The sequence below is a fragment of the Salvelinus alpinus genome, chromosome 16 (genome assembly GCF_045679555.1).
Source record: "Salvelinus alpinus chromosome 16, SLU_Salpinus.1, whole genome shotgun sequence".
NCBI lineage: Eukaryota > Metazoa > Chordata > Actinopteri > Salmoniformes > Salmonidae > Salvelinus > Salvelinus alpinus.
The window spans coordinates 38,968,497-38,992,400 of record NC_092101.1 but is presented as its reverse complement, the minus strand read 5'-3'; the positions used below and the strand labels follow the sequence as shown (position 1 = coordinate 38,992,400).

The 23,904-nt window shown below is 43.3% G+C and overlaps 1 protein-coding gene across 1 annotated transcript; it reads right to left on the bottom strand.

The window, feature by feature from the left end:
• Window positions 1-40: 40 nt before the first annotated feature.
• Window positions 41-23,151, bottom strand: aldh9a1a.1 (aldehyde dehydrogenase 9 family, member A1a, tandem duplicate 1). Its single transcript, XM_071346149.1, has 12 exons — window positions 22,981-23,151; window positions 22,488-22,647; window positions 21,915-22,060; window positions 15,330-15,459; window positions 14,880-15,014; window positions 14,394-14,590; window positions 10,241-10,381; window positions 6,147-6,335; window positions 4,526-4,613; window positions 1,214-1,355; window positions 852-964; window positions 41-505 (listed from the first exon to the last, which is right to left on the bottom strand). Exons 2-12 carry the CDS (start codon window positions 22,624-22,626, stop codon window positions 405-407), a joined length of 1,521 nt encoding a protein of 506 aa, XP_071202250.1. The 5' UTR covers window positions 22,627-22,647; window positions 22,981-23,151; the 3' UTR covers window positions 41-404.
• Window positions 23,152-23,904: the final 753 nt, after the last annotated feature.

Sequence of the window (23,904 nt, the reverse complement as noted above, 5' to 3'; positions counted from 1 at the left end):
ATATTATCCTTAAGTATCAAACATATGAAATGGAATACAATTTTTGGGGGAATAGGAATACTGTGAGTATTACAAACGTTTATTCAAAATGTGAGAGATACATGTGCTAGAAAGTGACAGACCATGGGAAACGTTTGAACGCTTCTTCATATCGACTTTTTGGCTAGGATCCCAGCTGAAATCGAAAGTATAAAATGTATTGATCAAGTGGTTGAAGACTAGGCTTTTTAGCACTTGGTGACATCTTCATACTTGCACATTGTACAGACAAACCAGCCATGTTAGTTACTTCCTGTTATAAACTATCAATAACAATGATACTTTCCTCAGATGCACAAATACACCAAACATCTTAAGGACAGTAGCGTATACGTCTTGGTTTTCCTTGGCACTTAATTGGTAATTTAACAATTAAAGTAATCGTCCACGTCTCCCATCTCCACAACCACAGTCTTCAGCTGGGAGTAGTACTCGATGGTCACCTGGCCGTTCTCCCTGCCAAAACCTGCGGAGAAAGAGAAGAGATCAATGAGCACCACATAGAACACATCCATCTAATGAGGAATATGTAATGTCTTGTTATCCCTATCCGCCCTCTTGCTTTCTATTTTTGTTGTATTACCATTACTGCGCTGTTACAACAAAATCGGATTATTATTCCTTAAATTTCATATTACCGTTATGGCATTGTTACAACATCAGATCTGCTGACATATTTGAACCGATAATATCTGTGACAATACTGTTTGTCCATTTCAGCCATCTCTTTTCCTATGGGTTCCTAAGTAGGGTCCTGACAAACATTAATGACATTTAATGGATTATCATCATCATCATAATCATCATCATACCAGACTGCTTGTATCCTCCGAAGGGCACCTCCACAGGGCTGATGTTGTAGTTGTTGATGAAGCAGGTTCCAGCCTGCAGGTTCTCAGCCACCCGGTGGGCCCGGGATATATCCCTACAGGGAGACAAGAACAGGAAGAGAGACTCAGTGTACTAGACTAGTTAGTGATTCTAGGTCTCCATCTCAATTTCCGCTATTCCTTGCATCTTATTTCCTCGCCTCCTCAACCTAATTGGAGGAAAAAGTCCAATGCCTCTCCCATCAGACCTTATCCAATACATTGAGGAGCCAAGGAGAGAGGATGCAAGGAGTCGAGGAAAGATTATTGTAGAAGGTTAAATGTGTATGGATCTGGTAATGTACCTGGTAAAGACTCCAGAGGCCAGGCCGAATGTAGTGTTGTTGGCCCTCTTCAGCACTTCCTCTTCTGTGTCAAAGGGCATCACTGACATTACAGGCCCAAAGATCTCCTCCTTCACACACGTCATGTCGTCTGTGCAGTTGTCTGTGTTGGAATACATGGATGTGGAGTTAGTGTCAAAATGTGGAGTTACAGTCATAGCTCCAAATATAGACTGGACAGTCACTACCAGAGTATGTGAGCAGAGTTGAGCGGTCGGAAATCCCGCTCATTGCTCTCCACGTCCTTTCCAACCGCTCCGCTCCAAATTCGCTCCATACATAAAAATAAAAAAAATAACAATTTAACCAACACTCATCTATTTTTGTGACTGCCTGGACCTAACTTTTGGTTTTGAAGTATTGAAACCAAACCATATGATTTGAATGAAAATTATTTTAATAAACATGACTTTAAGAAGCGCTCATGGCCTCCCGAATGGCGTAGCGGTCTAAGGCACTGCATCGCAGTGCTATAGGCATCCCTACAGACCAGGGTTTGCTCATGAGGCGGCGCACAATTGGCCCAGCGTTGTCCGGGTTATGGGAGAGTTTGGCTGGCCGGGATGTTCTTGTCTCTTCACGCTCTAGCGACTCCTTGTGGCGGGACGTGCGCATGGACGCCAACTTCGGGCAACAGTTGTATGGTGTTTCCTCCAACATATTGGTGCGGCTTGCCTCCGGGTTAAGCGAGAAGTGTGTCAAGAAGCCGTGCCGCTTGGCAGGTTCGTGTTTCGGAGGACGCATGGCTCTCGACCTTCACCTCTCCTGAGTCTATAGGGGAGTTGCAGCGATGGGACAAGACTAACTACCAATTGGATTTCACAAAATTGGGGAGAAAAAGCACATTAAAAATCTAAAATAAGTGCTCATCATTTCAAATTGTATGTGAGCACAGGGGTGCAGAGAGTGGCCAATTGGACTGGAGCGCGGTGCATCCTGTTCGCCCTGGACGCTTGTTCACGTTTTCTAAACGTTCTCCAAAAACCTGTCACTGAAATTCACACTTCTAAGTAGAACACATTGACTTTAACTTCACACTGTTCAGCGTATAATAGCAGACAGCATAGAATTGCTGCTTTGTTAATATTTGCAAAGGCCTCCCTGTGATTTGGCTGGAGGAATGGGAGGAAGGAATATACATCAGTGGAGGCTGCTGAAGGGAGGACAGCTCATAATGTCTAACGGCGCAAATGGAATGGCGTCAAACACATCATTCCACTCATTCTGCTCCAGCCATTACCACGAGCCCATCCTCTCCAATTAAGGTGCCACCAATCTCCTGCGGTTGCATGCATAATGATCTGCATGTCATTGTGTCAGTCAGGGGAAAACACTGCATAATGATCTGCATGTCAGTGTGTCAGTCAGGGGAAAACACTGCATAATGATCTGCATGTCAGTGTGTCAGTCAGGGGAAAACACTGCATAATGATCTGCATGTCATTGTGTCAGTCAGTGGAAAACACTGCATAATGATCTGCATCTTATTGTGTCAGTCAGGGGAAAACACTGCATAATGATCTGCATCTCATTGTGTCAGTCAGTGGAAAACACTGCATAATGATCTGCATCTCATTGTGTCAGTCAGTGGAAAACACTGCATAATGATCTGCATCTCATTGTGTCAGTCAGTTAGAACACTGCATAATGATCTGCATCTCATTGTGTCAGTCAGTGGAAACACTGCATAATGATCTGCATCTCATTGTGTCAGTCAGTGGAAAACACTGCATAATGATCTGCATCTCATTGTGTCAGTCAGTGGAAACACTGCATAATGATCTGCATCTCATTGTGTCAGTCAGTGGAAACACTGCATAATGATCTGCATGTTATTGTGTCAGTCAGTGGAAACACTGCATAATGATCTGCATCTCATTGTGTCAGGCAGTGGAAAACACTGCATAATGATCTGCATCTCATTGTGTCAGTCAGTGGAAACACTGCATAATGATCTGCATCTCATTGTGTCAGTATGGGGAAAACACTGCATGAAACCTTCTTTACTGTTCAGTTAAAACACACACCCTCCCTCCCATAAACACACACAGCCCTCTCTCTCCCACAAATACACACTACTCCCAACTTTTAAAACGTTAGGCACCAAACAGAATTTAAGGAGCACCAGAAATAAATAGATGTTTGATATATTTTAGGCTTACATTAGCCTATATGAATCCTACCTTTGAAGCACATCTCATGAGTAGCAGACCCTTTTCCTTTCTTCCTGTGCCAATCAAATTTGCCTAGACCTACTGTCAAGTTACTAGGTTGTTAGCTGACTGAACGTTGTTAGTTATCAAACCAATAAATTAGAGACCCAGGATTAGTTTAAAATGGCTCGCTACATGGTTTGTGAAATTATAGAAAAATGGGCACGAATCCGGATAGAAAGAAAAGGCATCTCCGGCAATAGGGGTCATATTCTTTAACAGTTTAGACTGGAGACGAAAGCTGCAAGCATGCCTGTCATGAAGCGGTGCTCAATTTCCCTCTCGGACAATCAGTGGCTGCATGACAGGGAACTTGCAAAGTCTACTCAGACTGGTCTGTGCTCTCCGTTATAACTGGTGAGGAAATGATACAATGCATCAACACTGCTGCTTTGCACAGTGCTCCAATGTAACAAATGTACAAATCTAACAGCAGAAGATTCATCAGGGTCTGGGTCTGCATCCCTGCTCGCCATCACAGTTAAATTATATATCCTTTTAAAAGGACAGAAATGGACAAGCGTGAAGAGCGTATGGAGAAAAGCAGATGAGTGAGGGCTGGTAATGAGTCGGCTGGCTGATTACAGCTAGATATTATTGGACCTGCGCATACAAAAGACTAATGGCTGTTGCTTAAATTCAACTGAATTTTTAAACAAAACTGACTTTATAAACATTTTATAATAGGCATCCTTACAAAAAAAAGACTGCAGTATTACTACAGTATGCTGAAAATACTGCATCCCCCCCAAAAGAATTACTGAAGTAATTGTGCAGTATAACTGCAGTTATTCTGCAGTACACTGCCGTTATTCTGCAATCGGTGCATCCAAAATACCACAGTCGACTGCAGCTACTGCACTTTTAGAACGGCAAACTTTTTTGTAAGGGCGCCAGCAGTTTCTTTAGATCAGTAGGGCTGAAAGTCGGTAATATCATATGAAACGGTACTACAGTATTCTAAAATGTTGGCATCATGACATTACTACAGTACCGGTACACCATGCAACAGTGTTATGGAGCATGACAATTGGTGTAATTATGATTAAACAAGACTCACCCAGGACACAGGGAGACATGTAGTAACCTCCCTTCAGTTTGGGTTCAATCGGGATAAAGGCTTCCCCTCCACAGAGTACCTTTGCTCCCTAAAAGAACACACACAGAGATTTGTATTAGACAAAGGCTGACAAAAAAAAAATACATTGCAGATCACAACTTGATGATTTGTGTTAGGTACAAAAATCAAACAGTAGACTGAAGGCTGGGGTATACATTAGTCTAAGGTACCCACTGTCCTGAATGAGGCAGATGTTCAAACATCAGGGCTGTGTTCAGTAAGAAGAAAACATTGTGAAACAGCGAGGGACTACCAGAACTTCTCTACGTTGTCTAAGCTGTCTAAACTGGACATTGCACTGCATTTAGTTAGTGTACTGTGGCGTACAGCAGGTCAGCCACCAGGGGGAGACTAGTCGAGGCCTGGTAACAGACGGAGTATACATCACGAGGCGATGGCTCCATCTGCTGGACGTGCCAGGTCTCGACGGGCTCTCTAGCCAGTACTAATTGGGGCTGATTGTGAGCTGGTAAGTAATCAAGGGCGGATTGCTCACCAGCTGTGCAAGGCCCATAAAGCTGCCAGAAGGGCAGCACACAGGGGGTGGGGGAAGAAGGGCAGCACACAGGGGCTGGGGCCAGAAGGGCAGCACACAGGGGGTGGGGCCAGAAGGGCAGCACACAGGGGCTGGGGCCAGAAGGGCAGCACACAGGGGCTGGGGCCAGAAGGGCAGCACACAGGGGCTGGGGCCAGAAGGGCAGAACACAGGGGCTGGGGCCAGAAGGGCAGCACACAGGGGCTGGGGCCAGAAGGGCAGCACACAGGGGGTGGGGCCAGAAGGGCAGCACACAGGGGGTGGGGCCAGAAGGGCAGCACACAGGGGGTGGGGCCAGAAGGGCAGCACACAGGGGCTGGGGCCAGAAGGGCAGCACACAGGGGCTGGGGCCAGAAGGGCAGCACACAGGGGCTGGGGCCAGAAGGGCAGCACACAGGGGGTGGGGGGAAGAAGGGCAGCACACAGGGGGTGGGGGAAGAAGGGCAGCACACAGGGGGTGGGGGAAGAAGGGCAGCACACAGGGGGTGGGGGGAAGAAGGGCAGCACACAGGGGGTGGGGGGAAGAAGGGCAGCACACAGGGGGTGGGGGGAAGAAGGGCAGCACACAGGGGGTGGGGGGAAGAAGGGCAGCACACAGGGGGTGGGGGGAAGAAGGGCAGCACACAGGGGGTGGGGGGAAGAAGGGCAGCACACAGGGGGTGGGGGGAAGAAGGGCAGCACACAGGGGGTGGGGGGAAGAAGGGCAGCACACAGGGGGTGGGGGAAGAAAGGACTCCTGTGTTATTGTGGACGGTTGCAGAGGTAACTAGAGGGAGTTCAGTTTTGTGCAAGACAGGATACAGCCAGACCCGGAACCCCGAAGACGGTATCCCGGAGAGGGTTTCATGGGGGAGACCTATCCTTTTCTTTTTGATCTATTATTTAAATAAACACCCTTGAAACTGAGCTAATCCTTCTCTGTCCGTGTCTGATCTGGGTAAACGTCATGACCAAACCCCCTGGTCTGCCACAGTACCCTATTGAACACGACCCAGGTTGCACATTAATTTACTGATACCTCTTTACCTCTGTCTTGGCCTGGCTGACGAAGCCCAGCACCTTGTCCAGGTGTTGCCTAGTGATCAGGGCTCCCATGCGGGTGTTCTCCAGGAGAGGGTCCCCTACTGAGATGGCCTTGGTCCTCTTAACCACTTCCTCCAGGAACACAGGCATGATCTCTCTCTGCACGTACACCCGCGTCCCATTACAGCACACCTAAACAGGGGAGACCATAGGTAGGTGGTTGGTTAAGAAAGTTGCATGTCAACATGATAGTAAGTCAATAGAGTTCAACTCAATAGAAACCAAGAGTGGAAGAAGATACATGTATCACATATGCTTAAATCAAGGTCAGAAAAAATATCAAATCAAATTTTATTGATCACATAACATCAGCTAAACATGTGTATTGCAGGTGTAGCGAAATGCTTGTTTCCAGTAATATCTATCAATTCACAACACACACAAACCTAAAAGTTAGAGATGGAATTAAGGAATATATAAATATTAGGATGAGCAATGTCGAAATGGCATAGACTAAAATACAGTAGAATAGATCACAGAATATACATATGAGAGGAGTAAAGCTAAAATTATGTAAACATTATTAAAGTGACTAGTGTTCCATTATTAAAGTGGCCAGTGATTTCAAGTCTATGTATATAGGGCAGCAGCCTCTAAGGTGCAGGGTTACGTAACTAGGTGGAAGCCACCTAGTGATGGCTATTTAACAGCCTGATGGCCTTGAGATAGAAGCTGTTTTTCAGTCTCTCGGTCCCAGCTTTGATGCACCTGTACTGACCTCGCCTTCTGGATGGTAGCGGGGTGAACAGGCAGTGGCTCGGGTGGTTGTTGTCCTTGATGATCTTTTTGGCCTTCCTGTGACATTGGGTGCTGTGGGTGTCCTGGAGGGCAGGTAGTTTGCCCCCAGTGATGCGTTGGGCAGACCGCACCAACCTCTGGAGAGCCCTGCAGTTGCAGGCGGTACAGTTGCCGTACCAGGCGATGATACAGCCCGACAGGATGCTCTCAATTATGCATCTGTAAAAGTGTGTGAGGGTTTTAGGTGCCAAGCCAAATTTCTTCAGCCTCCTGAGGTTGAAGAGGCGCTGTTTGCCTTCTTCACCACACTGTCTGTGTAGGTGGACCATTTCAGATCGTCAGTGATGTGTACGCCGAGGAACTTGAAGCTTTCTACCTGCTCCACCGCGGTCCCGTTGATGTGGATAGGGGCGTGCTCCCTCTGCTGTTTCCTGAAGTCCATGATCAGCTCCTTTGTTTTGTTAACATTGAGCGAGTTATTTTCCTGACACCACACTCCCAGGGCCCTCACCTCCTCCCTGTAGGCTGTCTCGTCATTGTTGGTAATCAGACAATACTGTTGTGTTGTCTGCAAACTTGATGATTGAGTTGGAGGTGTGTGTGGCCACGCAGTCATGGGTGAACAGGAAGTACAGGAGGGGGCTGTGCACGCATCCTTGTGGGGCCCGTGTTGAGGATCAGCGAAGTGGAGGTGTTGTTTCCTACCTTCACAACCTGGGGACAGCCTGTCGAATTCCAGGACCTAGTTGCACAGGGTGGGGTTCAGACCCAGGGCCCCGATCTTAGATGCAGTGCCACTCGGGAGATCCCAGTTATGAACTTCACAGGGTTGTGAAGATGCACGGTGACCTTGGTCCTTTCCTATAAATCTTGATGGTATTATTCTGGGGACATGATGATTGATGCATGACTGCGGTTTGACAAATACTCTCACTCTTATCCATAATAATCTCATCATGTAGACCACCCTACCTGCAGTCTACCCGCACTATCTGCAAGCGGTTGGCTAGAGCTCATGTGCCAAGACCAGAGTAGGCACATTTGCTATTTAACGCAACAGTTTGACAAAACTAAATCTGTAGAGTTGAAAATGCAATTGAAACACATTGAACTTTATCTGGTTCATGAACATTTTTACTTTTGTTGCTTAAGTTGTGTGCACTACGTCATCACCCACTGACTTTAATCCGCAACAAGTCCATTTGGTGGAAACACACCACTGGTGGGAAAATGTGCATATTATCTTCATGCAAATATTCAAAAATCTGCATAAAGATCATAAAGATTCACCAATTGGATGGAAACCTAACTACTGACAGTCAATTAGCCCATATCAGCTAAAATTATGGAAAGATGGTAAATTAGCTAATTTACCAATCTAAACTTGTAGTATCATGTCGAATTACCGACCGGGTGGCTCCCATTGATTTTGTTAGTCACTCACTCAAATATCATATTAGAAAACTGCAAACATTTCTATCCACCCTTTGACAAAATGTGTAGAATTTCAGGAAATTAGCTGTAAAACTGCAAATTATTCTCTCAGCCCCATAGCAAAATGTATAGAATTGCAAGAAATAACTATGAAACTTAAAATGTCTCTCCACTGCATATGTGGGTATGGATGAGGGCTAGCAGACACGCGAGCCACTGGGCCCCTCGTGATGAATTCAGATTTTTTAAATGGCACCCGCACCCATTAAAGTTGCTTATCCCTGTGCTACATTCAGTGTTTTCCACAAGTCCCCAAAATATTTCACAGAACAACCTATATTTTGGTTGCCTCTGGTACATTCTAATGCCTCTATTCCAGCCGAAATACACAGCAAAATGATTGAATACTTGATCAAATGTACCTTCCAGATTGGAAAAATGTGTGGTAAATTACTGAAAATTTATGAATTCAGTGTATTGTTCGTTGTTTTGAATATCGTCTAGGGCTAGGCATATACTATTTTCTAAGTAAAAGAACATTCAACTTTTTTAAACATTGAACCTGACTTCTTGAGATTAAAGTCTTACAGTTTTACTGCAAGATATGAATAGCCATAATGCTTGTTCTTCAAATTATGGATTTTAAATAGCCCATGTTATCTTAAAAATGTATGAAAGGCGGCTGCTATATGAAACACGTGGATTCATATAAAAGAATGTGCAGGAAAACAATAATAAAGCCAAGTAGAGTTTGACTCATCGTTACCACTTAGGCTACATTACATGGATGTGCAAATTCAGGGCTCTGCGCTGATTTGTTTTTTTAATGTTTTTTTTATTTTTATACAAGGAACACATTTAGGTCCACACAAAGAAATTTAAGAGCACAATGAAAGTATTTGAGAATGAGTGTTTTTATGATAAATGCCTAAAAGTTCATGAATAAACTATTTCCATGTACTCTCAAATATTTGGCTAATTTGGGTGAGATTCTCTGACATCACATTGCTAGTAGCAGTTAAGAAAACTCAAACTAACATTGAACAACCTAGTGTGTGAACAAAACAATGTATATATCCAAGAAACACGAGGATAAAGTCACTTTAGTAGACTTTTGGGTAAATTCGACCAACGTCTATGCCTGTGCACTTCTACAAAGGTATCTTTCAGCACTTCACTCAATGTGCACAGCACCCCATGCACTGTTGCAAAGTAGTTATTTGCATAGACATAAGAAATAATTCTTAATTCTATGGTTCCTTGTGTAATTAGCTACCAGCTATTAAACAAAATGGCAGAAAGACTGAAAAAAAAAAGCTGGATTTTTTTGTTGGTACAAATCAGTTTTCAATTCGCACATCTATTTTTAGCCGCATAGGAAAGTAAAATGGTCGCACTCCAGAGCCCTGAAATTCACTCAGAGACAATAAAGAAGCATCCTCTCCACCTCTGCAAAATTTCTTTACACAATCAACCACAGCACACACAAATCACACTACCCACAGGAGGCGGGACAGACAGCAGACTGTCAAACTAGTAGTGTTTCCCTGTCATTGCTCGCTTTGTTACTGACAGGCGCCTAAACTATCAATAGATTGCTAGAAGATGCACATCGTTCATTCTAGCGGGAAGGAGACAGCTTGGCTGACTTTTTTTTTTTGACTAGCGAATTGAAAAGCAGCCTAGTTAATTTAAGTGGAAAAAGAAGCCGGCTGAAAAGTAGTCTAATTGGCTGTTTAGACGACGCTAGCCGGCGCTAGTAGAAAACACTGTACATCAATTCAGACAACGGTATTGGGACATTAAGTAAGAAGTCAGTCAGCACTGAAAGTAAAGTAAGAAGTCGGTTAACATCGAGAGCTCACCTCTCCCTGAGTCAGGAAGTTAGCCATGAGCGCCCCCCTCACTGCGTTCTCCAGCTCACAGTCCTTAAAGATGATGAGGGGTGATTTCCCTCCCAGCTCCAGAGTCACCTGCTTTACAGTCTTCGCAGACATCTCCATGATCTGAAAGGAAGAGAGAACATGATTGTAGGAAAGGTCCAATTAGCCAATGAGAACTGAGATAAATGAATACTGATCAATAATCATATCAATAGTGTTAAAAAAGGTATGGACATGGGAATAGTACTTCCCAAATGAATGTTTAATGAACAAGTCTTGTCTGACAGATGTTTTAGACAATTGCAGGACTACACTGCCTCCTACTGACCATTATATTATATATAATATGATAAATAACTACCTCTAGATGGCAGTGTTGTCCCTAACATTGATCGTGGTGATGGTGACAAAGAATATGGGTCATAAATCAAAATCAAATGTTATTTGTCACATGCACCGAATACAACAGGTACAATACAACCTTACCGCGAATTGCTTACTTACAAGCACTTAACCAAAAATGCAGAAAGAAAATATTTATTAAATAATCTAAAAGTTAAAGAAACACAATTAAATAACAATAAAGAAGCTATATGGGGCCTCCCGGGTGGCGCAGTGGTCTAGGGCACTGCATCGCAGCGCTAGCTGTGCCACCAGAGATTCTGGGTTCGCGCCCAGGCTCTGTCGCAGCCGGCCGCGACCGGGAGGTCCGTGGGGCGACGCACAATTGGCCTAGCGTCGTCCGGGTTAGGGAGGGTTTGGCCGGTAGGGATATCCTTGTCCCATCGCGCACCAGCGACTCCTGTGGCGGGCCGGGCGCAGTGCGCGCTAACTAAGGTCGCCAGGTGCACGGTGTTTCCTCCGACACATTGGTGCGGCTGGCTTCCGGGTTGGATGCGTAGCTGTGTTAAGAAGCAGTGCGGCTTGGTTGGGTTGTGTTTCGGAGGACGCATGGCTTTCGACCTTCGTCTCTCCAGAGCCCGTACGGGAGTTGTAGCGATGAGACAAGATAGTAATTACTAACAATTGGATACCACGAAAAAGGAGGTAAAATTAAAAGAAGAAAAAAAAGTGAAAAAAATAGGCTATATACAGGGGGTATATGTACATGTAGGTAGGGCTAAAGTGACTATGCATAGATAATAAACAGTAAGTAGCAGCAGTGAAAACAAAACCCAAAGCAAATAGTCTGGGAAGCCAAATTAATTAATGTCACCTTTATTTAACCAGGTAGGCCTGTTGAGAACAAGTTCTCATTTACAACTGCAACCTGGCCAAGATTAAGCAAAGCTGTGCAACAAAAACACAGAGTTACACATAAACAAACATACAGTCGATAACACGATAGAAAAATCTATATACAGTGTGTGCAAATGAAGTAAGATTAGGGAGGTTAGGCATCAAATAGGCCATAGTGGCAAAATAATTACAATTTAGCATGAACACTGGAGTGATAGATGTGCAGACGATGATGTGCAAGTAGAGATACTGGGTTGCATAGGAGGAAAAAAAAAAATAACAATATGGGGATGAGGTAGTTGGGTGGGCTATTTACAGATGGGCTGTGTACAGGTTCAATGATTGGTAAGCTGCTCTGACAGCTGATGCTTAAAGTTAGTGAGGGCGATATAAGACTCCAGCTTCAGTGATTATTGCAATTTGTTCTAGTCATTGGCAGCAGAGAACTGGAAGGCGGCCAAAGGAGGAGTTAGCTTTGGGGATGACCAGTGAAATATACCTGCTGGAGAGCATGCTACGGGTGGGTGCTGCTATGGTGACCAGTGAGCTGAGATAAGGCGGGGCTTTACCTAGCAAAGACTTATCGATGACCTGGAGCGAGGGCCAGCGAACGAGAGCATACAGGTCGTAGTGATGGGTGGTATATGGGGCTTTGGTGACAAAACGGATGGCACTGAGAGACTGCATCCAGTTTGCTGAGTAGAGTGTTCGAGGCTATTTTGTAAATGACATCGCCGAAGTCAAGGATCGGTGGGATGGTCAGTTTTACAAGGGTATGTTTGGCAGCATGAGTGCTTTGTCGCGCAATAGGAAGCCGATTCTAGACGGGCGGGCAGGTGCTGGCAGCGATCGGTTGAAGGGCATGCATTTAGTTTTACTTGCATTTAAGAGCAGTTGAAGGCCACGGAAGGAGTGTTGTATGGCATTGAAGCTCGTCTGGAGGTTAGTTAACACAGTGTCCAAAGAAGGGCCAGATGTATACAGAATGGTGTCATCTGCGTAAATGTGGATCAGAGAATCACCAGCATCAAGAGAAACATCATGTATACAGAGAAAAGAGTCGGCCCCGAGAATTGAACCCTGTGGCACCCCCAGAAACTGCCAGAGGTCCGGACAACAAGCCCTCCGATTTGACACACTGAACTCTATCTGAGAAGTAGTTGGTGAACCAGGCGAGGCAGTTATTTGAGAAACCAAAGCTGTTGAGTCTGCCGATAAGAATGCGGTGATTGACATAGTCGAAAGCGTTGGCCAGGTCGATGAAGACGGATGCACAGTATTGTCTTTTATCGATGACGGTTATGATATGGTTTAGGACCTTGAGCGTGGCTGAGGTACACCCATGACCAGCTCGGAAAACAGATTGCATAGCGGAAAAGGTGCGGTGGGATTCGAAATGGTCAGTGATCTGTTTGTTAACTTGGCTTTCTAAGACTTTAGAAAAGGCAGGGTAGGATAGATACAGGTCTGTAGCAGTTTAGGTCTAGAGTGTCTCCCCTTTGAAGAGGAGGATGACCGCGGCAGCTTTCCAATCTTTAGGGATCTCAGACGATACGAAAGAGAGGTTGAACAGGCTAGTAATAGGGGTTGCAACAATTTCAGCAGATAATTTTAGAAAGAGATTGTCTAGCCCAGCTGATTTGTAGGGGTCCAGATTCTGCAGCTCTTTCAGAACATCAGCTATCTGGATTTGGGTGAAGGAGAAGTGGGGTAGGCTTGTACAAGTTGCTGTGGGGGGTGCAGTGCTGTTGACCGGGGTAGGGGTAGCCAGGTGGAAAGCATGGCCAGCCGTAGAAAATTGCTCATTGAAATTCTCAATTATCGTGGGTTTATCGGTGGTGACAGTGTTTCCTAGCCTCAGTGCAGTGGGCAGCTGGGAGGAGGTGCTCTTATTCTCCATGGACTTTACAGTGTTCCAGAATTTTTGGGGAGTTTGTGTTAGGAAAGCAAAGGCTAGCTTTTTCAAACTGCCTGTGTATATTGGTTCCTAACTTCCCTGAAAAGTTGCCTGTCGCAAGGGCTATTCGATGCTAATGCAGTACGCCACAAGATGTTTTTGTTCTCGTCAAGGGCAGTCAAGTCTGAAGTGAACCAAGGGCTATATCTGTTCTTAGTTCTACATTTTTTGAATGGGGCATGCTTATTTAAGATGGTGAGGAAAGCACTTTAAAAAAAATAACCTGGCATCCTCTACTGACAGAATGAAGTCAATATCCTTCCAGGATACCCGGGCCAGGTCGATTAGAAAGGCCTGCTCGCTGAAGTGTTTTAGGGAGTGTTTGACAGCGATGAGGGGTGGTCGTTTGACCGCGGACCCATTACGGACGCAGGCAATGAGGCAGTGATCGCTGAGATCCTGGTTGAAGACAGCAGAGGTGTAATTAGAGGGCAGGTTGGTCAGGATGATATCTATGAGGGTGCCCGTGTTTACGGATTTAGGGTTGTACCTGGTAGGTTCCTTGATAATTTGTGTGAGATTGAGGGAATCTATCTTAGATTGTAGGACGGTTGGGGTGTTAAGCATATCCCAGTTTAGGTCACCTAACAGTACATACTCTTGTTCAGCGGTCTTATCATTGATGAGCAGAGAAGCAATTCAGGTTTCTCAAGTTACTCTCGTTATCAATAGATCCAGAGAGGTCAATTTTCTGGCTATGAGTTTCAGTGAGACTGAGATTATGAACAGAGGTGACTGAAGACTTGCCATGACAAGAATTTAGGATTGTACTCAGAGGACACAGTGGCAAAATATTTTGCAACTGCAAACTAAAACGAGCATTACTTATTGGACTAGTTCAGGTAGTCCCTCCCTGTTTCAGTCCGTTTTCTTATGTTTGGTGCCTAATGATTACGACCTTGGTAAACACCCAATAAAGTATTTTGTTTCAGTGTGTACCTTCTTCCCAGTTGGGACACTGCCAGTGAAGGACACCTTAGCCACGCCGGGGTGATTACAGAGCAGGGTGCCGGTCTCCGCCCCACCCTGCACCACGTTGAAGAGCCCATCAGGTACCCCAGCCTCTTTGTAGATCTCAGCCAGAATCACGGCGGTCACAGCAGTGAAAGGAGAAGGCTTGAACACCATGGCATTACCTGGGGATAGAGACACACAGCAGTAAATAAATAAACACTTCGTTTCACTCAACAGTACAATCTGTCTCTAAAAGACAATCAGAGACAACGGTCCAAAATCTACTATTCCTCTTTGTATGCATAGTTAATTTAAATTTCCATGAAAAAGAACGGATACGTTCATTATACAAAATAATGAAATATGTATTGATTAGTTTTAAGTCATCTAATCATAACTGAAATGTGAAGCAAAAAAACATTCCACAGCGTGATGGTAATGAATGAACACTGGAGGTCATGGCAAACGTACCACAGGCCAGGGCAGGAGCAGACTTCCAACAGGCGATCTGGAAGGGGTAGTTCCATGCCCCGATGCCCACACATACCCCCAGGGCCTCCCGTCTGGTGTAAGCAAAGGATCCTCCGGGCAGTTGGATGTGCTGGCCTGAGGTGAACGAAAGGTAAACTGTAACATTGCTATGAATGCTATTGCAGATATATTGTAGTTGTGTGATTCATTATTAGGGTGCAACAAATTTGTCTGTGTGTTATGCATCATTCAGTAAAAGCTAAAAACCTGTTACTATGCCCAAGAGCATAAAAGACAAAAGAAAAGTGAAGCATACGTCATTTAAAGAGAAGAAAATAGTCAGGCCTATAACAATACAATGTATATGTGTTTGAGAACCACAATAGCATAAAATGGTAATTGGTCAAAATCCTTTTGTTTATACATGTCTTCCACAGAGTGTGTTCCCACCTGCCAGTGTGCCAGCAATGCCAGCGTAGTACTCTAAGGTCTGCCAGGAAACATCAATGTCCACCCGGGCCTCTGTGATAGACTTCCCATTGTTGATCACCTCCAACTTGGCAATGTTGTCTCTTCTCTCCTGTTAACAGCATTGGGAATAGTGGTCCTTTGTAGCTTAGTTGGTAGAGCATTGCGCTTGTAACGTCAGGGTAGTGGGTTTGATTACCTAGATCACCCATTTTTTTCTAAAACGTGATCACTGTGAGGTACAGCACACTGTAAACCCCGAGGCATTTTACACTCAAATACTTCTATTAAGTTGAACTGAGTCAATGAAAAATCATTATTACCTCAAATGTTTATGTGGTACTGACTCAAAACTAAATGAGAATTCACAACTACATTTTAAAAAGAAATTAACTTTTACCCAGCATGCTCTACTGCAGGTTGACTTTTTGGAATAGTTTTTCATATCTGTGTTTTTGTATGTTTTTTTATTTCACCTTTATTTAACCAGGTAAGCTAGTTGAGAACAAGTTCTCATTTACAACTGCAACCTGGCCAAGATAAAGCAAAGCAGTGTGACACAACAACACAGAGTTACATATGGAATAAACAAGCGTACAATCAATAACCCAATAGGGGAAAAAAGTCTATATACAGTGTGTGCAAATGGCGTGAGGAGGTAAGGCAATAAATAGGCCATAGTAGCGAAGTAATTACAGTTTAGCAAATTAACACTGGAGTGATAAATAGCAGATGATGATGTGCAAGTAGAAATACTGGTGTGCAAAAGAGCAGAAAAGTAAATAAAAACAATATGGGGATAAGGTAGGTGGATTGGGTGGGCTATTTACAGATGGGCTATGTACAGCTGCAGCGATCGGTTAGCTGCTCAGATAGCTGATATGATAGAAATTCATATGATTTATACGTTTAAGGTAATGGTAAGATAATGACTAAAAATATTCCACCCTGAAACCCTATAATTGTATGAAATGTATTAGAATCATAAAACTATAATTTGATGATGTGTGTAGTTTTAGTCAGAATTAGAACAAGGACCTTTTGTTCCTTTTTAGTATGTAAGCAGGGTGCAAGTGGGAAACAAATGATAAGAGGAGCTATCGACAGACAAGTTGTAATGGTGTGTTCCTTACAGCACATTCTGTGTCCACCCGTGGCGGGGAGAAACTGTTAGGCTTGCAGAAAATTATGAAACATGTTGCAGATTAAACAATGTATCTGTGTAATGGAAAACCACCGACTGTCTGAGCAAGGCGTAGCTTAAGATTTGAACTTGTATGCGTGTGCTTAAGAGAATACAGAGAACAATTAAACTGTGTTTGACTCGACCTGGCTAGAACTCTGAGAAACTTATGATAGGACAGGGAGTACTTCTCAAGGTTTCTCTATACTCGGGGGAATGGAACTGTCGGCTGGGTAGTGATACACAGGGGTGAGAACTCTGGAGAAGGATATAACTTACCTACTGTTTGTGTGTATGTATGTGCGTAGGATATCTACTGTTTGTGTGAAAGTATGTGAGCAAGTAAGGAGCAAGGTATAAAATGGATGTCTTTGTATAATGGACTTCAGAGTGCTCTCGTGAATAAACATTTTGACTATTGTAAACTGGGACTCTTGTCTGTTTCATTCAACCAGAATCTTACAAACCCTGGGTTGCAGACTGAGTAGATTAATTGAAGTTTATGAACATTGATAACGAAATTCTCATAACAATAGCTGATGTTTAAAGTTAGTGAGGGAAATATAAAAGTCTCCAGCTTCAGCAATTTTTGCAATTCGTTCCAGTCATTGGCAGCAGAGAACTGGAAGGAAAGGTGGCCAAAGGAGGTGTTGGCTTTGGGGATGACCAGTGATATACCTGCTGGAGCGCGTGTGACCAGTGAGCTGAGGTAGACTTGTAGATGACCTGGAGCCAGTGGGTCTGGCGACGAATATGTAGCAAGGGCCAGCCGACTAGAGCATACAGGTCGCAGTGGTGGGTGGTATAAGGGGCTTTGGTGACAAAACGGATGGTACTGTGATAGACTGCATCCAATTTGTTGAGTAGATTGTTATTTAGAGGCTATTTTGTAAATGACATCGCCGAAGTCAAGGATCAGTAGGATAGTCAGTTTTACGAGGGCATGTTTGGCGGCGTGAGTGAAGGAGGCTTTGTTGCGAAATAAGAAGCCGATTCTAGATTTAATTTTGGATTGGAGATGTTTAATATGAGTCTGGAAGGAGAGTTTACAATCTAACCAGACACCTAGGTATTTGTAGTTGTCCACATATTCTAAGTCAGAACCGTCCAGAGTAGTGATGCTGGACGGGCGGGCAGGGTGCTGGCAGCGAAAGGTTGAAAAGCATGCATTTAGTTTTACTAGTGTTTCAGAGCAGTTGGAGGCCACGGAAGGAGTGTTGTATGGCATTGAAGCTCGTTTGGAGGTTAGTTAACACAGTGGCCAAAGAAGGGACAGAAGTATACAGAATGGTGTCGTCTGCGTAGAGGTGGATCAGAGAATCACCCGCAGCAAGAGCGACATCATTGATATATACAGAGAAAAGAGTCGGCCCGAAAATTTAACCCTGTGGTACCCCCATAGAGACTGCCAGAGGTCCGGACAACAGGCCCTCCGATTTGACACACTGAACTCTGTCTGAGAAGTAGTTGGTGAACCAGGCGACGCAGTCATTTGAGAAACCAAGGCTGTTTAGTCTGCCGATAAGAATGTGGTGATTGACAGAGTTGAAAGCCTTGGCCAGGTTGATTAAGACAGCTGCACAGTACTGTCTTTTTTCGATGGCGGTTATGATATCGTTTAGTACCTTGAGCATGGCTGAGGTGCACCCGTGACCAGCTCGGAAACCGGATTGCACAGCGGAGAAGGTACGGTGAGATTCGAAATGGTCAGTGATCTGTTCATTAACTTGGCTTTCGAAGACTTTAGAAAAGGCAGGGCAGGATGGATATAGGTCTATAACAGTTTGGGACTAGTGTCACCACCTTTGAAGAGGGGGATGACCGCGGCAGGTTTCAAATCTTTAGGGATCGGACGATCCGGACGATACGAAAGAGGTTGAACAGACTGGTAATAGGGGTTGCAACAATGGCGGCGTATAATTTTAGAAAGAGGGGGTCCAGATTGTCTAGCCCTGCTGATTTGTACGGGTCCAGGTTTTGCAGCTCTTTCAGAACACCTGCTATCTGGATTTGTGTGAAGGAGAAGCTGGGGAGGCTTGGTTAAGTAGCTGCGGGGGGTGCGGAGCTGTTGGCCGGGGTTGGGGTAGCCAGGAGGAAAGCATGGCCAGCCGTAGAGAAATGCTTATTGAAATTCTCGATTATTGTGGATTTATCAGTGGTGACTGTGTTACCTAGCCTCAGTGCAATGGGCACCTGGGAGGAGGTGCTCTTATTCTACATGGACTTTACAGCGTCCCAAAACTTTTTGAAGTTAGAGCTACAGGATGCAAATTTCTGTTTGAAAAAGCTAGCCTTTGCTTTCCTGACTGCGTGTATTGGTTCCTGGCTTCCCTTAAAAGTCGCATATCGCGGGGACTATTCGATGCTAGTGCAGTCCGCCACAGGAGTCAAGCTACACAAAGATCTATAACAATTTTTTCTAAACTAATTGAATGATTTAGTTAGAATGTTTGCACCCATTACTGAAATGGTTATCCCAGGTGAAATGGTTTAGGTAGTCTCCTCACACAGTTCCTAACCCTGGCAGTCATTATGAATGCAGGTTGCAATTGAATAAAAAGTCTAACTGTTGGATATCCTAACTCTAGCTGGATTTCAATAGGAATTACATATTACTTTGCAAGCCAGCATAATGTGATTTGCAAAATTCTGGCAAATTTCCCAGAAATCCCAATTAGAAGATTCCTGGAAATCCTCCTCCCAGCATTTTTCATTTTATTTTTTATAAATCTGCAAGTGGAATTGTGCCACTTGCAGGTGTGATGTGGCCTCTAAACTGTAAAGCTTGGCCTCAAAATAAGGCTTCACGAGAAATGTAATGTCCTAAAGAGTTTAATTATCGCTCTCTCGCTAACCTTTATTTAACTAGGCAAGTCAGTTAAAACTTCTCTAGGATAGGGGGCAGCATTTTCACGTTTGGATGAAAAGCATACCCAAATTCAACTGCCAGCTACTCATCCCCAGAAGATAAGATATGCATATTATTAGTAGATTTGGATAGAAAACACTCTGAAGTTTCTAAAACTGTTTGAATCATGTCTGTGAGTATAACAGAACTTATTTAGCAGGCGAAACCCCGAGGACAAACCATTCAGAATTTTTTCTTTTTGAGGTCACTCTCTTTTCAATGGATTTTCATTGGGAATACAGATTTCTAATTGACCTTCTTGCAGTTCCTACCGCTTCCACTGGATGTCAACAGTCTTTAGAAATTGGTTGAGGGTTTTTCCTTTGTGTAATGAAGAAGTACGGCCATCTTGAACCAGGGTCACTCGAAGTGTCCTGTTTGTTAGAGGCGCATGACCAGAAGGCTAGTTACAGTTTGTTTTAATCCTGTATTGAACACAGATCCTCCCGTCTTCAATTTTATCGATTATTTACGTAAAAAAATACCTAAAGTTGTATTACAAAAGTTGTTTGAAATGTTTTGGCAAAGGTAACTTTTGAGATATTTTGTAGTCACGTTTCACAAGTTGGAACCGGTGTTTTTCTGGATCAAACGCGCCAAATAAATGGACATTTTGGATATATATCGACAGAATTAATCGAACAAAAGGACAATTTGTGATGTTTATGGGACATATTGGAGCGCCAACAACAGAAGCTCGTCAAAGGTAAAGCATGAATTATATATTTATTTCTGCGTTTTGTGTCGCGCCTGCAGGGTTGAAATATGCTTCTCTCTCTTTGTTTACTATGGTGCTAACTCAGATAATAGCATCGTTTGCTTTTGCAGAAATGCCTATTTGAATTCTGACATGTTGGCTGGATTCACAACCAGTGTAGCTTTAATTTGGTATCTTTCATGTGTGATTTAATGAAAGTTTGATTTTTATAGTAATTTTTATAGTAATTAATTTGAATTTGGCGCTCTGCAAATTTCTCTGGCTTTTGGCCAAGTGAGACAGTAGCGTCCCGCATAAACTCAGATTTTTGGATACAAATATGAACTTTACCGAACAAAACATACATGTATTGTGTAACATGAAGTCCTATGAGTGTCATCTGATGAAGATCATCAAAGGTTAGTGATTCATTTTATCTCTATTTCTGCTTTTTGTTACTCCTCTCTTTGGCTGGAAAAATGGCTGTGTTTTTCTGTGGCTATGTACTGAACTAACATAATCGCAAGGTGTGCTTTCGCCATAAATCCTTTTTGAAATCCAACATGTTGGCTGGATTCACAACTAGTGTAGCTTTAAATTTGGTGTCTTTCATGTGTGATTTCATGAAAGTTTGATTTTTATAGTAATTTATTTGAATTTGGCACTGCATTTTTACTGGCTTTTGGCCAAGTGGGACGTTAGCGTCCCACATATCCCAGAGAAGTTAAGAACAAATTCCTATTTACAATGACGGCCTACCGGGGAACAGTGGGATAACTGTCTTGTTCAGGGACAGAACGACAGGATTTTTACCTTGTCAGTTCGGGGATTTGATCCAGCAACCTTTTGGTTACTGGCCCAACGCTCTAACCACGGGGGCGGCAGGTAACGATAATATTCACCTAGGAACTCACATGGTGAAGCCCACAGGACTGAATATGAACGAATTCAACAACTATGTCTCTGTTACAATAAAATACAGTCATGGATGGTAACTCAACAATTCGTCAAAAAGGCAAAGAGCGCTTTGGAAAATTATATTGGAGGCGTGGCTTAGTAACGGTATTACAAAAATGTTTCAAGCTGATACAACTCAAAACTGTTTGAGTAATGACCACAAAATAACTTTAAGTAACTGTACTCATTAAGTGCAACAGGTTTCCTCAAAGGTTTTGAGTAGACGGCACATTGGAGTTTACAGCGTACTATGCCTGTGCAATTAATAAATAACTAGGATTGCACATTTTCAACCACGTTCAATTATGTTGTGTAACATTTTCAAAACTTTCCTGGCACTGTTCCCAGAAACCTTTAAAGCAACTTCAGTTCACCACTAATACTTGGGATGATGCGTAACAGCAAGAATGTTCCAATCAGCAATGTATGTCCTCAGATCAAACAAAAATGTTATTGCGGGTGTAGCGAAATGCTTGTGTTCCTATGTTCAACAGCGCAGTAGTATCTAACAGTTCACAAAAACACACTCTAATCTAAAAGTAAAATAATAGAACTAAGAAATATATAAATATTGGAGCGGCAATCACTTACAAAGACTCCTTGGTACGGAGTTAACTCGACAAAAAAAGCCTCAGATTAATTAAATGTAACTCCACACCCCTGCTGTACACTGTAAAGATGTATGGACTGCAATGCACTCATGAAAAGTCTGAAATTATTTAAAAAGAAATATAATTTCTCTGTTCAGTAGCTTAGAATTAAAATATAACAGCAATGTTATGCAAGCATTATGCAGCATTCTGCTCACATGACATGTCTCACCCTGATGATGCGAGCAGCCTCCAGCATAACTCGGGCCCTCTCCATGCCTGCCATCTTGCTCCACTTTAGGTAGGCAGCATGTGCACTTTGGATGGCCTGGTCCACCTCCTCTTTCCCACATGGAAACATGTCACACAGCTTACGCCCTGCAGACACCAGATGAAAAAGACAAATAAACACTTGGCAAACAAAATCCATGGGATTCTTGGGGGGCATATTGTAAATTGGTTAGTGAACTCTTGCTGACCCCAAATAGTGAGGTAATAATACTCTAATGGAAACTTCCCAACATAAAAAAGGTCAGTGAACCTTGACACTTACATTCCAGATACTGGATAACGAGGAGATCTATGTCTGGTCAACTGTGCACTGAGATACCTTTTTACTACAACATTAACACAATAATGGATCTAAAAACATTAAATGCATCTGAGATACAGGCCTACAGCTCTATTAAATCAGAAAGCCTACGTAAAAGCATTTCACTGTTAGTCCACGCTGGTTGTTTACAAAGCATGTGACGAATAACATTTGATTTAGTAAACGGTATAGTGTATGTAGTATGCTACAAACCAGTTGCAGGTTCGTGGACGGGCTCCGCGTTAATTCCATCCTTGGGTTTAACTCTGCACCCACCCCAGAAATTTAAGTGGTCTGTCACCACGACCTGTCCAGTGGAGGCACTGGGCATAGACTCAAGAAGCTGGGCCATGTTCGACTGTGTGTGAATCACCTGTAGGACAAATAAAATAGGAGTGATCAGACTGCAACAATATTAAAATGTAAGCGTTTACGCAGTTTCAGGCAAACAATAGCGCATGGGCAAAATATTTAGCTAGCTAAATATGTATCTACATGCATGTAGACTTTTACTAATTTAGTTAGCATGCATGCGTGCGTATTTGCAGAAGAAAATGTCCTCCAGACAGCCAGCAACATTATAAACACACCCTTTCACAACGCAGCAAAAACGCAGGCTTCAGGCCTAGCATGGAAGCGAGCTAAACCAAATCATTCTGCATATTTACTCAAAATCACACTTATTTAATAATTTGACTGTTCCTACCGTCTTCTGTTCCGTAAATCGAAGCGTTCGTCCTGCTTTGGATTTGATGTTTTATTGATGCAAGTCAGCAGATATCGTATCATACAGACAGACGCACTTCGCCCCTCGTAAACAGGGAATGTGTAAAATAGTAGCCACTACCCAACCAGTGTGGAAATACTGTATGAATATGACCGTAGTTCAAATCTTCAGCAATTCCACGATATGGGCGGGATTAGTTTCAGGGTGTCTGATAGCTTGCCTTTCACATATACATGGACTTTATCATCCGGATCCTTGAGCATTTGAAATAAGTGTTTCGACGTTTATTCTAAAACCTGGGCAATTGAGTTGGACCCTTACATTACAGTTTAGGTCATGAGGACAAAAGTGTCAATAACCGGGTCATTCCTACAATGCGGTGCCATTTGGATCTCAACATTTTTGAAAAAATAAATATATATACAGTACCAGTCAAAAGTTTGGACACACCTACTCATTCAAGGGTTTTCCTTTATTTTTCACTATTTTCTACATTGTAGAATAATAGTGAAGACATCAAAACTATGAAATAACACATATGGAATCATGTAGTAACCAAAAAAGTGCTAAAAAAATCAAAACATTTTTTATTTGAGATTCTTCAAAGTAGCCCCCCTTTGCCTTGATGACAGCTTTGCACACTCTAGGCATTCTCTCAAACAGGTAGTCACCTGGAATGCATTTAAATTAACAAGTGTGCCTTGTTAAAAATGTATTTGTGGAACTTCTTTCCTTCTTAATAAGTTTGAGCCAATCAGTTGGTTTGTGACAAGGTAGGGGTGACATACAGAAGATAGCCCTATTTGGTAAAAGACCAAGTCCATATTATGGCAAGAACAGCTCAAATAAGCAAAGAGAAACAACAGTCCATCATTACTTTAAGACATGAAGGTCAGTCAATCC

Bases quoted from the DNA above. Each gene is read 5' to 3' on its own strand.
- aldh9a1a.1 (XM_071346149.1), bottom strand. From the start codon at position 22,626: ATGGCCCAGCTTCTTGAGTCTATGCCCAGTGCCTCCACTGGACAGGTC. The intron at 15,015-15,329 runs GTGGGAACACAC...CGTTCACCTCAG, and splicing joins CATTGCTGGCACACTGGCAG to GCCAGCACATCCAACTGCCC. The intron at 506-851 runs GTATGATGATGA...CTTTCTCCGCAG, and splicing joins CGGAGGATACAAGCAGTCTG to GTTTTGGCAGGGAGAACGGC.